Below are 16,561 nucleotides of genomic sequence, written 5' to 3' on the forward strand. Positions count from 1 at the left end.
TTTTTTGACAAAATTTTCTACAAATTTTGGTAAATTATTTTGGACTCGAGTGGCAACCGTGATTAGAACTGCAATTCTTATGTTAATGATGGATGACATCGTTGCAATTTTCCACGTATGGGGACCCATTTTAAATATTTATCGCAGCGATAACTGTCCATTATAGCCAGAATTCTCATTTCGCACCATTAAATAAAGACTTTAATCAATCGTTTGCTTGTGAATATCGTTCACATTTTCGAAATCTGTATATTGCATTTTTATGGTCATATTTATGACTCAATTATAATTTGAAGTGTCTTTCATTTTGTAATTTATGTGTAACGACATAACAATGACAACAAGACGCTCTCGGTTAACTGATAAGAAATTATGTTAGGAGGAATTTGCTCATGTCTGAATAACCGTGGACAGACATTGGAAAATGTAAATAAACACAGCATGATTTCGTTTTCGTTGAAAAGAATCCCAAAATCCCACTTCACACATTCTGATGTTTCTTCATTGATGGCAGGGCACCCAATTGCTTTCAATGAGTAAATCTTATCTGTAGCATTTCATCAGATCAGTAGTATGAATGCTTGTCCGAAAGGCTTTAACAAAATGAGAAAATTATGGTAAATAAAGATTATTGCTGCTATTAATCGATGATGATGATGATGATACTGTATAGATCATTTGAACCGTATTTCCGTTGTTAGAAGGAGGGAAGTGTAATACGAAAATGAGATTCATCGGCTCCAAATCTTAGGCTCCTTGCATCGTGAATCGCATAGAGGAAAGTTTCTTACAGTGACAGATTTTGAACCTATGTTGACCATTTATCATGTCGGAATAATCGAAATTCGGTTCATATAAAGAATATTAATTTTAACATAAGTGACAATTCGACTATTCAACATTATAGCTTATATTTTTGAAATCCGGCTGGAATTGAACACACACTGAAAAAAAAAACAATGAACCCACCAGGAAAAAAAATTTTTGTTAATTTTAGAAAACTTAGATTATTTTTAGAAATTTTTAACTAAACTGTATTACAAACGCTGACATTACGCCGATATCACAAAATTAAGTAAATATTTTTCGACAAATTTATGAAAAATTATTAGACTATTGTGTTTGGCTGATAAGTCCCCGGTCTAACAAAGAAAAACACATTTTTTTTTGTCAAAATTCGTTTTTATTATTCAACATAGTTCCCTTCAAGAGCGATACAACGATTATAACGACCTTCCAATTTTGTGATACCATTTTGGTAGTACTCCTTTGGTTTTGCCTCAAAATAGGCCTCAGTTTCGGCGATCACCTCTTCAAATTCTTTCCCTGCGAGCATCCTTTTGAGGTCTGAGAACAAGAAAAAGTCGCTGGGGGCCAGTTCTGGAGAATACGGTGGGTGGGGAAGCAATTCGAAGCCCAATTCATGAATTTTTGCCATCGTTCTCAATGACTTGTGGCATGGTGCGTTGTCTTGGTGGAACAACACGTTTTTCTTCTTCATATGGGGCTGTTTTGCCGCGATTTCGACCTTCAAACGCTCCAATAACGCCCTATAATAGTCACTGTTTATGGTTTTTCCCTTCTCAAGATAATCGATAAAAATTATTCCATGCGCATCCCAAAAAACAGAGGCTATTACTTTGCCAGCGGACTTTTGAGTCTTTCCACGCTTCGGAGACGGTTCACCGGTCGCTGTCCACTCAGCCGACTATCGATTTCGCTTAGGAGTGTAGTGATGGAGCCGTGTTTCATCCATTGTCACATATCGACGGAAAAACTCGGGTGTATTACGAGTTAACAGCTGCAAACACCGCTCAGAATCATCAACACGTTGTTGTTTTTGGTCAAATGTGAGCTCTCGCGGCACCCATTTTGCATAGAGCTTCCGCATATCCAAATATTGATGAATGATATGACCAACACGTTCCAGTGGGTCCATAATTAGTGGACAGTCATGAAAAGAAGTATAAATTCCTTCGCATTGCCCAAAATTTCGTGTAGGATTTGATTCACGGGATCTTTGGAACTGCATACTTTCTCTGACTTAATGCGTTGACACAATTTTAAATAAAATTCCGGCTGAAAATTGGGAGCATATTATTTCCAAATGTTTTTTTTTTTTTTGTTTCATTAACCGCTTTCCTTATACACATATACCATATGAACTTCCCAACCTTCCCTCGTATCTTTAAAACAAAACTAAATCCAGAATTTTTAGAATAGCGATAAGAAGCAATATGGAGTTTTTATGATCTTTGTTTTTTGGTTTTTAAGTGATAAGTTTTGTGTTTTTTTAAATGTTGTCATAAACTAAAAGACAATTACGAGAAGTAAACCCCAATGTTATCCTTCCAATGTCTGGTTCATCTTTCATGTATTTAACGATCTACCACTGCGACATAAATGGCCAAACTAAACGAAAATGATTTTGATAGCGACGATCTCTGCTGGTGGACATACACTTCCCATTTTTTTTTTTTTTTTGTGGGGGTTACCGACGAACTTAGCATATCGCACCAGCGGCATCATTATACTCTTCCTTCTCATCATCGTCATCATCATGATCATGGATATCAGAAGTCGTCAACATAAACAGATATTTCGGTGGGAAATTTATGCGTTTAATGAACTGCAAATGCATATCAACAACAGTGACGGCGTCTCGCAAACTCCAGTGAATATTCCATAGATATGCAGTCAATGATAAGCCCTTGGAGGAAACTCCAAAACTCCTTTAAATGTTTACTAAAGACCATCATCCATATGCGCTAGCGGTAGTTCAAAAAGCATAAAGCAACCTCTTTCTTTCGACATCATCGGAGACATTGAGGCGATGAGAAGGATGGACGGACTTTCGGGAAGGGCAGACATAAAACTTCAAAAATACATTGTAGTCTCGATATATGCTGAAACAAAAGGAAATAAAAGTTAAAAAAATGATAAAGTCAGTTTAAAACCAGAAGTTGATAAAGACAATTTTAAATTGGCAGATTCATATTTAAAACGTAATATGGTTGAGAAAATTTCGTTAAAACTTTCATAGAGTGGATTGCTGTGTTACACGAGTGAAAATTAGGCCACTTTAGGTTCACTTAGACAAACGGTCCATTTTTATAGCATTGCCAGATTTTAATTTCGAAACTATCCTTATCCTACATTGTCAGCATATTTTTTTGTCGTTCTAAATAAAGCAAAATACTGCGTCAGCGCTAAATTAAAAAAAAAAAAACAAGTATATACGACCGTAGGCCGAATCTTATGTACCCTCCACCATAGATTACGTAGAAACTTATACTAAAGACTGTCATCCACAATCGAATTACTTGGGTTGCGGTAAAACTTGCCGATGGCAAGGTATCTTAATAAATCCTTAACACCGTCCTCTAAATTGTAAGTTAGTCCATACGGGGGACATATTAAACAAACAAAAACGATTAAATACGTATATAATTCAGATCGACAAAATTTTCTATAGAAATAAAATGTTGACATAATTTTCTATAGAAATAAAATTTTGACAAAATTTTCTATAGAAATAAAATTTTGACAAAATTTTCGATAGAAATAAAATTTTGACAAAATTTTCTATAGAAATAAAATTTTGACAAAATTTTCTATAAAAACAAAATTTTGACAAAATTTTCTATAGAAATAAAATTTTGACAAAATTTTCTATAGAAATAAAATTTAGACAAAATTTTCTATAGAAATAAAATTTTGACAAAATTTTCTACGGAAATAAAATTTTAACTAAATTTTCTACAGAAATAAAATTTTGACAAAACTTTTTTTAGTAATAAAATTTTAACAACATTTTCTATAGAAATAAAATGTTGGTAGATTATTTTTGGCGATATGGACCAATTTTTGTGTGATTGGCCATTGGCTATATATAACTATAAACCGATATGGACCAATTTTTGCGTGGCTGTTAGCGGCCATATACTAGCGCAATGTACCAAATTTCAACCGAATCGGATGAATTTTTCTCTTCCAAGAGGTTCCGGAGGTCAAATCTGGGGATCGATTTATATGGGAGCTACATACCGATATGGACCAATTTTTGCATGGTTGTTAGAGACCTTATACTAACACCACGTACCAAATTTCAACTGGCTCGGATGAATTTTGCTCCTCTAAGAGGCTCCTGAAGTCAAATCTGGGAATCGGTTTATATGGGGGCTATATATAATTATGGACCCATATGAACCAATTTTTGCATGGTTGTTAAAGACCATATACAAACACCACATACCAAATTTCAACCGGATCGAATGAATTTTGCTCCTCCAAGAGGCTCCGGAGGTCAAATCTGGGGATCGGTTTATATGGGGGCTATATATAATTATTGACCGATATGGACCAATTTTTGCATGGTTATTATAGACCATATACTAACACCACATACCAAATTTCAACCGGATCGGATGAATTTTGCTCCTCCAAGAGGCTCTGCAAGCCAAATCTGAGGGTCGGTTTATATGGGGGCTATACGTAAAAGTGGTCAGATATGGCTCATTTGCAATACCATCCGACCTACATCAATAACAACTACCTATGCCAAGTTTCAAGTCGATAGCTTGTTTCGTTCGGAAGTTAGCGTGATTTCAACATTTTTTATTTACAAGCATTTTATGTCCCAAACATAATATATTCTAACATAGTAGCATATATGTCCCAAACATGTTATGCTAGTTTATGAACATTATATGCTTGCACTTAAAAATATTGTGTTAAAATTTTGAGTTGCAAACATATAATTTTTTATACCCAAACATATGAAAAACAGTCTTTTTCGTCCCCGTGCATAAAGTTTTTTTCCTTGTCCAGAAGTCGATAAACTTTTCAATGAAGTCGTATTGTCCTTATAATTAAGTGATTTGACTTCAAAATGGGTATCATAACATGAAAGAAAAAATTTTTGGGCTAAGGTCAACTTGACTTTAATAATTTAGAAAAATTCTTTAAAATTAATGAACTTGTCTTTAAATTTGTTGTGTTTTTGCATCTTGACTTCAAAGCAAAAAATTGTTTAAATATATGACATGTTTTTCAACACTTTATTTTAAAGAGTTTTTTTTACTTGAAACATAGCAACATGGAAACATGGAAAATAAAGTTGTCGTTAACTCGTTTTTAAAGGACTTTGATACCATATGGAAAAAAGCTGAAAAAAAACGAAAAATTAAAATTTGCTTCCTAGAAGCAAGTACACAAAACTCAAATTTAAAAGTATCCTTACTTTTAAATTTAAAAGTATCCTACTTGTATTCTCTGCTTCTTTGGCTCTGAATCAATACCAAAATTTTTAAAGTAAAGACAAAATCTTTGGAACCGGACATGCTTTTTTTTTCACTGTAGCCATATACGTTTCAAATAAACTTTTTCTCCCAATTTCTATTGCTCACTGTTGCAACATCTCCAACTTGCTGGTTCTAGAAGCCTAGTTGATCTAAAAGCTTCCCATCGGGCAAATGACTAAGTGAATGACTTTTATTGTCTATCTGTCCTTCTTGACGTCTGTCTATTTTCATCTGATGCCTGTTGCTTTCGTCCGTTTGTCTCTTCAAGTTCCATTGTACTCGGCAGTTAACATTTTTGCCGAAACCGTGTTAACATTGTTAGCAAACTTTACAAAAAAACATCACAAAACATCATCAGACAACACAGCAACACCATTGTTTTTGACTTCTCCAAAACATGATGTTATTCTGCAGTTACTGATGTTGTTATTTTATTTTAGTTTTTTTTTAAGTGATTTGGGAAAAATTAACGTTTTTCACTTCGCATTTTGTGTTTGTCCAAGTGGAGAAAGAAAACTGGCAAAATAAGTAAATTTTCTTAGTAGCCTGGCCCCAAGCGAAAGCTAATAAAACCTGAATTATGCAAAAAAAAAGTTTTTTTAGGAAATTTTAATAATTTTTTTTTTTTTAATTTACTTTCTTATAGATATTTTAAAAATTTATTTTATAAGTCAGTCAGCATTTACTTGTCACCATATTTATTTGAACGGAAATTTTAAATTTCCGAATAAGTAAACATTATTTTTGGTTAAATTTTCTCAAAATAAACCTATGTACACAGAAAAAAATTTCACGAAAATTTTCCAATTTAAATATTAATTGAGCTTTAAAAAATATTCAATTAAAAATTTAATTGATTCAACAAAATTTTTAATTGAAACAAAAATCAATCACAACAATTAATGGTATCAATTATTTTTTTAATTGGATCAATAAATTTTTTAATTGACCTTCAATAAATTTTTTTAAATTGATACCATCATTTCTATGATTGAAGACATTTCAATTAAAAAATTAATTGGATCAATTAATTTGGTGATTGAATCAAAAAAATAATTTTTGTGTATAGATTTTGTTGAATTACTTAATTTTAATGAGTTAATATAGAAAACGTCCCCAATTGTCTACTTTTGGGAAGTGTCTGGTTTTCAGAGTGTCTAAGTTTAAGAGATTTCACTGTCCACAGAATAACCCTCATATTCATAAAAGTTAACGTAAACTTTATACCTACTATTACCATACAAATTCATTCGATAAACTGTCAGTAAATTATTATGAATATGGGCATAAAAATTTAACAAGAATGAACTAACTCTGGCTAAAATTGATCGAATTTTATTGAATTTTTGAAATTTCCATAATACGTTGTTCAAAATAACGAGAATTTACAAAGATTTCTGAGTTTTTAACTACGATCTTGAAAATTTTCCTTCATAAAAGCAAAAATGAACTAAAAGTAAAGAAAAAAATCGTTAGCGCTAAATCAGGTTCCAACCACGCAGTAGTTCATTTTTATTATTTTTCAGCAGTGTAGGAATATTTTCTTCTGCTTTAGTTAGAATTGTATAGTTCACACAATTTTTTAGACACACTGGAAAAAAGAAAAAATTTCTGGGAAAAATTTTTTACAAAATTTTAAAAATTAACTAAAACGAAATAATTGTTTCCAATAAATATAAGTTACTTTTAGCATTAGTTTAACAACAAACTTTTTATCTATAAATAAGAAAGGTCATTTGCATGACCTGCATGTAGTAAATTTCATTCGAATGAAATACATTTCGAAGAAAATTTCGTATAGAAAAAAAATGAAATTTTGAATGAACTTTGTGTATCGAAAAGTTCTCTTGGAAAAGTTTTTTTTATCGATAAACTTAAAAAAATATATTTGAAGGAATGTGGTAATTCCGAAACGTGCGTCCATCCAACCATCTTGCAGTCTATAGGGCTTTGCCCAAATAAATTTGACAACCATTATTTTCCTCTGTTGGTTAAGCTACACTTGTAGTTTAGTCAATGCATGGTTGTAAGCTGAAATCAAAAAACAACAACAACATTTTGATAAACTTTTTTATTTAAATTAAATTATTTAATTAAATTACATGAAATTCAATAAAATTAAATAAATATAATAAAAGTACACAAAAATTCAGGTAAATTAATTTAAATTCAATAAATTATATTAAAGCGTATAATTATTTTTTTGGAATTTAATTTTAATTTGCGTAGTATTATAAATTATAAATTTAATTGAATTAAAGTGTAGCAAATAAAATTAAACCAAATTAAATATTTGTTTTTTTTTTAATAATTATTATAAATTTAAGGAAATAAATATTGTTTTAATTCAAGTTAGACAAAACTAAATTTCGTATAATTGAATATAAATTTAAAAAATAACAAAATAATAAAAATAATATAAAGTAAATTTAATTAAATTGAATTAATTAAATATAACTAAATCAAATTTTATGAACATAAATGAAATCAGATAAATTAGAATAGTCTTAATAAAATTGAATTACATATAATTGAAAATAAAAAATATAATAAATAATAAAATAATAAAAGTAAAAATAATATTAAAGTAATCTTAAGTAAATGGAATTATTTAAATAATTTTTTTTACTATGTTTTTTAGTAAATACACCCTCACAAAAAATCGCTTCTGTAACATATACTCCCAAACATATTTTGCTTCAAGCATATACATTTTTGGGTATTGCCCAAACATTTATATGTTTGATCTCTACCAATATATAATATGTTTGAAAGCATATTGGTCTAAACAATACATGTTTGGGTAGTCTAAGTTCCAAACATTTTGTATTTTTGCATCCAAATTCAATAATGTTGTCTTCCAAAAAACAATATGTTATTATATGACCATATAATATGTTTAGAAGCATTTTGCACCCAAAAATATTATATGCTTAAAAAAATTCTCCCATACAATATTGTGCTCAAAATTTTATTTATTTATTTATATATTTACAATCATAATGAATTATGAAAATAAACAGGTAATATAGGTGCTAACAACATAGGTTTTCGACTTGAATGCTCAAAATTTTGTTTCTGGCCAATTGTATATTCCCCGACATCTTTCTCACTTCCACGAGATTTTTTAGTTCTTAGCACCTTTTTCTGTAATACAAACTTTGTAGAAGAAATTATTCAATTTTATGATTTTTTTATTTTAATTTTACCTTTTGCCGGACGGGGATTCGAACAGCGGACCACACAGTTTGTAAGGATCAAAGAAGTAGCTGATCAATTGCCCAAGGAAAAATAAAATGTTAATTTTGTAATAATAAGCAACAAACACCAACTTAATTCAATATCGCTCCCTGTTAAATAGCGCTCCAAGCTACTAAACACATATATGTTTATAGGCTATTTCTAAATTAATATATGTTTGCATCCAAGCATATTATATTTACAAACATTTTATGTCCCAAACATAATATGTTCTAACATATTAACATATATGTCCCAAACATGTTATGCTAGTTTATGAACATTATATGCTTGCACTCAAAAATATTGTGTTTAAAAATTTATGTTCCAAACATATAATGTTTATAGCCAAACATATGAAAAACAGTCTTTTTCATCCGTGTAAGATCAGATAAATTAGAATAGTGGCTATAAAATTAAATTAAAGTAATCTAAAGAAATTTGAACTAATTAACATAATTTACACTAAGTGAAGATAAGATCTATGTAAGAAAATAAAATCAGAGATTAGAACAATGTAAATAAAATTAATTTAAAAGTGAAATTAGTAGAAATTTTTATTTGGTCCAGCCTGACTTACTCGATATCCTTTACACAAAAAACCTATCACCAACATTTTCCAATTAATTTTTTTATTGAATTAAAAATATATTCTGTTTTATTTTATTCAACTAATTATTTTATTAAAACAAAAAACTAACACAAAAATTAATTGTATACATTTTTTAATTGGATTAATTGACGTTGGTGTTTGAAAATATCATTTCCATGATAGAATAATATCAACCAAAATTAATTGAATCAATTAATTTCGTACTTGAAAATAAAAATATATATTTTTTTCTATATACACATGGCTTTGTTTTTCTAATCACTTGCTATTTCTGTTTTAAATCATATATTTTTTTATTAAAATTTAACCTTTTAAATGTCAATTTGTTCTAATAGCCTTTTTCAATTTGTTTCGTTATTTCGGCATAATGTTTCTTTGATGTGACACCCTCAAAAGTGACCACATTCATATTTACACCCACTGTAATTTGTTTATTTGCGGCCAATGGAAAAAGGTAGGCAAACTAGGTGGACAACAAAAAACACTAACTTTTGTCATTTACAAACAACAACATGGAACATGGCAAATCTTTTTCCGTTTTTTTTTTGGTTTGTATTGTATTGTTGCATTTCCACAGAACATGCACTAAGTAAATGAAAAGAAACTGTTCACTGGCAAAAAAAAAACAGCAACGAAGCGCATTTTTTATGTTTGGAGTGTAGCAATTTTTTATTTGCATTCAAGTCCCCCCAAAAATATGTACACAAAACACAACAACATGACAATGACAAAGAAACTACACAAGAACAGAAGAAACTACCAAGAAGAAGAAGAAGAATATAAAAATTAAACCACCAAAAGGAAATGAACACCATCGAATACCAGGCAAGGCGGCAAAATTGCCCTCCCTCGATCTCACTACCAACAATCGTCAACAGGATCAACATAAAAAGCGAAAAAAAAATTAAACAACGACCCACAAAACCAATACCGAAAGCCTAACTTAGAGATGACATACAGAGAAGTTTCGAATTTGTGCTCTCTATTGTAGATCAAGAATTTGTATAGCCATTTTATTTTTATTTTATTTAAATTTATTGTGAAAATAATTGTTACAAAAAGACTACAAAACTAAATTTTCAATTATATTGTTCAATTGTTCAAAAGCAAAAAAAGTTGTAACTAACATCAAATTTTAGAATCAGTTTGTTCGAATGGCTACCTTTGTCGCGTATCAGCGAATTCAATTGACCGGCAAATCTATCACATGCTGTACGAACGGTGCTGCCAGGCAAAATTTTCGGTTTGCTCTACAAGGCCAAAACAAGTTCCCCACTTTCTCCTACATTCTCTACAAAAAAATGTTTCCCCGCAATATTTTTCGTGAAATTTAAACAAAAATTACAAAAAATGTGGTTCTATATGATTTATTATCTTAAAACATACTCACAAAGTCCCTTTTGTTGGTCTATTGATAAAACTTCGTGTCCGCCAAAGAACATAACTATTTTTTCACGCCCAGAATAAATAATATAAAAATTATTAAAAATTGTATTGAATGAAAAAGTCCCTACATTTTGCTATATTTGGAAGCGTCGTCATTTGATGATAGAAACTTTGAAATGTTTTATTGCCAACCTTACAATCCAAGGTGGCCCATGCTCCAACGGATTGAAATCCGGAGGTTTTGGTTGAGATCCGGAATCTGGATTTCACTTTTCGGATCATTTCTGGTATTGTTACCGGTTTTCGTCCAAGTGACACCAACCTTACTCACCAAATTGCTCCAGGCGCAAAAGTTCAGCAAAACAATTTGGAAGTTCTTCTTAAGGCACAACTTTAAAAACACTTCCAAAAATGTCCTACCAAAGATGTTCTTTATTTTAACTGCACAGGAAGTTCATTTGAGTCAGTTTCTTATATCTCGTTTTTTTTTATATTTTTAATGGGAAATTTAAAATTTTATTGTTTCAAATGGGTTAAAAACAGATTAAAAATTAATAAAATAGTGCAAATTATTTAAATTTTGCCGAAAAAAAAACTAAATCCTTTCTAGAAAAATTGCGAATTTTTGAACATATTTGATATCAAACGTTCCAGACAAGCGTTATAATGCATTAAAAATCATAAAAAAATTTTGAAAATTATTTATTCGTCAAAATATCACAAAATTTCTTTACTCACATCCAAATCACTGGATCGCATCACACCTTTTTAAGAAGTGAAGCAAATTTATTGAAACGGCTGTTGAAATGGTGGACATCCGTCCTATGACAAGCCCATGTTAAAATCATCGCTTCTGCGCCAATTTTGAACCACTTCCGGATCCAAAAAAGAACATTTTCACTACTTTTTTGGCGACGCTTTTTTTGCTGGGTGGTTACGGTGGCGGTTTCACCATCGCAGCAAAAAAAGGGCTTCCCAAACACTAGTTTGGATCCCCAATTTGTGATCCGGAAGTAGTACAAAGTTGAATCATCTCCAATGAATTTTGTCATAGGCTTGTCATAGGACGGAAGTACTCCATTTTTGGATTCTTTGCATTGCTTTAGAAGTTGTGCCTTGAAAATTCATTTGGATGAAGAAAATTAAAAAACTAAAAAACAATTTTTTTTTTTCAATTTCTCTTTTTATTTTTATCAGTATTTTTTGTTACACTTTAATATTTAAATTGAAAAACTTCTTTGCTTCGACCGGGGATTGAACCTGGCTCTGTTGGCACCATAACAGAATGCCTTAGCACCCTCATCCACAAACGCCATTGAACACGATGCATCAAAACGTATATTCAAATGTTTGTGCCATGAGTCTAATATGCCCCCACGGCATGACATTCTAACTACTTTCTGAGATGTACTTTATTATTATGAATTAAAAAACTAAAGAACGCTGGTTCAAATCTCGCCACCGAAATGTATTTTATTAAATATTTTTCTAAAATATTATTTTTTTATGTTATACATCGTTTTGTATAAATATATTCAAATGGCGCAGGTTCAAATACCAGCGGGGATGATTTTTATTTATTTTTTTTATACCCTCCACCATTGGATGGGGGTATATTAACTTTGTCATTCCGTTTGTAACACATCGAAATATTGCTCTAAGACCCCCTAAAGTATATATATCCTGGGTCGTGGTGAAATCCTGAGGCGATCTGAGCATGTCCGTCTGTTGAAATCATGCTAACTTCCGAACGAAACAAGCTATCGACTTGAATCTTCGCACAAGTAGTTGTTATTCATGTAGGTCGGATGGTATTGCAAATGGGCCATATCGGTCCACTTTTACGTATAGTCCCCATATAAACGGACCCCTAAATTTGGCTTGCAGACCCTCTAAGAGAAGCAAATTTCATCCGATCCGGCGAAAATTTGGTACATTGTGTTAGTATATGGCCTCTAACAACCATGCAAAAATTGGTCCACATCGGTCCATAATTATATATAGCCCCCATATAAACCGATCCCCCGATTTGGCTTGCGGAGCCTCTAAGAGAAGCTAATTTCATCCGATCCGGCTGAATTTTGGTATATGGTGTAAGTATATGGTCTCTAATGACCATCCAAAAATTGGTCGAAATCGGTCCATAATTATATATAGCCCCCATATAAACCGATCCCCAGATTTGACCTCCTTGAGCCCCTTGGAGGAGCAAAATTCATCCGATTCGGTTGAAATTTGGTACGTGATGTTAGCATATGGTATCCAACAACCATGCAGGAATTGGTTCATATCAGTCCATAAATTTATATAGCACCCATATAAAGCCATCCCCAGATTTGATCTCTGGTGCCTTTTGGAGCAACAAAATTCATCCGATCTGGTTGAAATTTTGTACGTGGTGGTAGCATATGATATTTAACAACCATGCCAAATGTGGTCTTTATCAGTCCATAATCATATATAGCCCCATATAAAACGATCCCGAGATTTGGTTTTGGAGCCTCTGGGAGGAGCAAATTTCATCCGAGTCAGTTGAAATTTGGTACATTGTACTAGAATATGCACGCTCACAAAAAATCGCTTCTGTAACATATACTCCCAAACATATTTTGCTTCAAGCATATATATTTTTGGGTATTGCCCAAACATTTATATGTTTGATCTCTTCCAATATATAATATGTTTGAAAGCATATTGGTCTAAACAATATATGTTTGGGTAGTCTAAGTTCCAAACATTTTGTATTTTTGCATCCAAATTCAATAATGTTGTCTTCCAAAAAACAATATGTTATTATGTGAACATATAATATGTTTGGAAGCATTTTGCACCCAAAAATATTATATGCTTAAAAAAATTCTCCCAAACAATATTGTGCTCAACATTTTATTTATTTATTTATATATTTACAATCATAATGAATTATGAAAATAAACAGGTAATATAGGTGCTAACAACATAGGTTTTCGACCTGAATGCTCAAAATTTTGTTTCTGCCCAATTGTATATTCCCCCACATCTTTCTCACTTCCACGAGATTTTTTAGTTCTTAGCACCTTTTTCTGTAATACAAACATTGTAGAAGAAATTATTCAATTGTATGATTTTTTTATTTTAATTTTACCTTTTGCCGGACGGGGATTCGAACAGCGGACCACACAGTTTGTAAGGATCAAAGAAGTAGCTGATCAATTGCCCAAGGAAAAATAAAATGTTAATTTTGTAATAACAAGCAACAACCACCAACTTAATTCAATATCCCTCCCTGTTAAATAGCGCTCCAAGCTACTAAACACATATATGTTTATAGGCTATTTCTAAATTAATATATGTTTGCATCCAAGCATATTATATTTACAAACATTTTATGTCCCAAACATAATATGTTCTAACATATTAACATATATGTCCCAAACATGTTATGCTAGTTTATGAACATTATATGCTTGCACTCAAAAATATTGTGTTTAAAAATTTGTGTTCCAAACATATAATGTTTATAGCCAAACATATGAAAAACAGTCTTTTTGATCCGTGTGGCCGTTAACAACCATGCCTAACTAGGTCCATATCGGTCTATATATAGTCAGATAAATCGATCCCCAATCACACAAAAATTGGTCCATATCATATAGCCCCCATATAAGCTACCCCCATATTTCAATTCTGGCTCCCTACGTACCGTGCAAAAGTCCATATCGATTCGTAATTATTTGTAGACTTTCATACCTTTTTGTCTAATATATAGAACGTATGGACTAACTCACAATTTAGAAAACGATTTAAGATACCACAACCCAAGTAATTCGATTGTGGATGACAGTCTTTCGTAGAAGTTTCTACGCAATCCATGGTGGAGGGTACATAAGATTCGGCCCGGCCGAACTTACGGCAGTTTATACTTGTTTGTTATTCTTTTACTTTTTTATTGATTTTTCTATGCTTTTTTTGCGAAATTTAATTGTCCAAAACTTAAATTTTCACTTAAGACGGCCTAATTCCGTACTTTGTAAAACTTGTTTGAAATGTTTGTGGACTTATCCAAAAGGATTGCATCGGAAGTGGAAAAACTTGATGGGGGATTCCGGGATGCGCTTTAAAAGAAATAGTTATGGAACAACTTCCAATTTTGTTTGCTGGGATTATCATCCGCATGAGTTCTGGTGGTCAACTGAATTCAACTAAATCCGATCACTTTGGAATGGCTTCTCATCAGAGAAAACCAGATTTACTTGGTGCCCACTATGTTCATCTGTGAGCTCTTGCACTTTCTGGAACTTTACTGGCTTTAGTCCAATTCAATATGTACTGCATCCGTTCTCGCGATGTGTTCAGCTTACGTTTTCTACCACTGCGTCGTGGATTTTGACTGAAGCTGGCCTTCACTTTTCGAACCATTTCTGGTGTTGTTATGTGTTTTTTTTGTCCATATGTCGTAGGCGATGCATCACTGCCATTATCAGGATAAATGCTAGAGGGCTCAAACCAGGGCCACTTGTGTTTTTACAGCCAAATATAAAACAATCTATCACTCTGAATTTCCATCACGAGTACTTTAATTTGTGAATGCAAATATCAAAATGCTTTTGTAAACTTGTAAACAATAAAATAAACTGTCAATTGAATAAATCTCTCAGCTTTCAAACGAGCGGCCGAGAAATGAGAGCAACCTGAAGATGATTGCAATACTTATCAGCCATCGAGATGGGATGTGTTTGGCTATTTTTTATACATATTTTTTCATAAACAATTTTTTCTATTTAAATTTGTTTCGTTTAATACAAAATCGATTTTAAAACTTTCGGTATAAATCCTTTATTGAACTTCCTAATTCAGTAAACCAAATAAGAAAAACAAATCCCTAAGTGCTTTCAAGATGCTCTTCACGTTGTTGGTACTGTTGCTTCTGTGATTGTTAGCTGTTGTTTAGCAATAACATCAACGTGGAAGCTTTAGCAAAATAGTAATAACAAAAAAAAACTCATTGATACACATATGTGCAACACGTAGCAAAAGCACTAGGCCATGTCCAGCCAAGTATAAAACCAACTCCATCAGATTCCCTACTACCAATTCCAACATCAACATCAGCAGTAACATTGGAGACAGCAACTAGAAAGAAATTACGCAAAAGCGCAGGCGCAACATGGTGCTGACGATTTTTGTTAGCGCTTTCAAATCCAAATTACTGCCGTCTTTTAGCAGAGATCTTCTTAAGCTGTTCTCTTTGTGAATACCAAAGTATTTCGTCCATCCTTGTGGTAGCATTGAGTCTGCCACAAATGATGTTGCTGATGTTGGCCAATGTCGTTCCTTTTGAATTTTGTTGCTGATGACTTGTAGTTATTTCAAAATCTGTTCGGATTGTTTTTGTTGTTTTTTTTTTTTTCGTTGAGTTCTTTCTCTACTTCCCGGAGAACTCCAAAATTTCAAGCTTGTCGAAGAAAACACATAAATACATGCCTCCATAGTCGGTAAATAAGTGGTTTATACTTTGGTTTGGAATAAAAACAAACTAAATTAACATCTCTTCACATTGAATACACTTGGGAAAAAGTAAACAAGAATCTAAAATGGAGAGATGGCCTAGAATTTCAGTGGCAAAAGACAAAATTGTAAAAAAAATATATTTTCCTTAAACTCAAGGAAAACACTTTTCATTTAAAGAAATTATCTTTAAATTAACAAAAATATAGATTCAAAATTTCAATTAAGATGAAAATTATTTGTTTAAATCAAAAACGCTTTTCTTTAATTTAAGAGAAATTTGACCTACTTCAAAGACATATGACTTTAACGGAGGGACGCAAATTTCAAAGCTTCATGTCCTAAATTTAAAGAAACCAATTCTTAAAGCAGTTAATAAAATTTCTTTATTTGAAAGAAATTTGTTCTTAACCCTTTGACTACCGATGTCGAAAACGACAGCAAACCCTATTTCCCCACTTAGTTTCGATTTATTTCTCGATGTTATTTAAAATTTAAGGCTTTAATCTAAATAAAGGGTGATACGGTCAAA

General features: G+C 31.7%; 1 protein-coding gene across 1 annotated transcript in view; it reads right to left on the reverse strand.

The window, feature by feature from the left end:
* Positions 1–2,211: 2,211 nt before the first annotated feature.
* LOC142241854 (uncharacterized) overlaps positions 2,212–16,561 on the reverse strand; it is a 120,977-nt gene continuing 106,627 nt past the window's right edge. The window contains exon 3 of the mRNA XM_075313683.1: positions 2,212–2,906. Within this exon, the coding sequence (XP_075169798.1) occupies positions 2,878–2,906 (29 nt within the window). The 3' untranslated portion in view covers positions 2,212–2,877. The remainder of the gene's footprint in view (positions 2,907–16,561) is intronic.

This window comes from Haematobia irritans, chromosome 5, assembly GCF_050003625.1.
Source record: "Haematobia irritans isolate KBUSLIRL chromosome 5, ASM5000362v1, whole genome shotgun sequence".
Lineage (NCBI taxonomy): Eukaryota > Metazoa > Arthropoda > Insecta > Diptera > Muscidae > Haematobia > Haematobia irritans.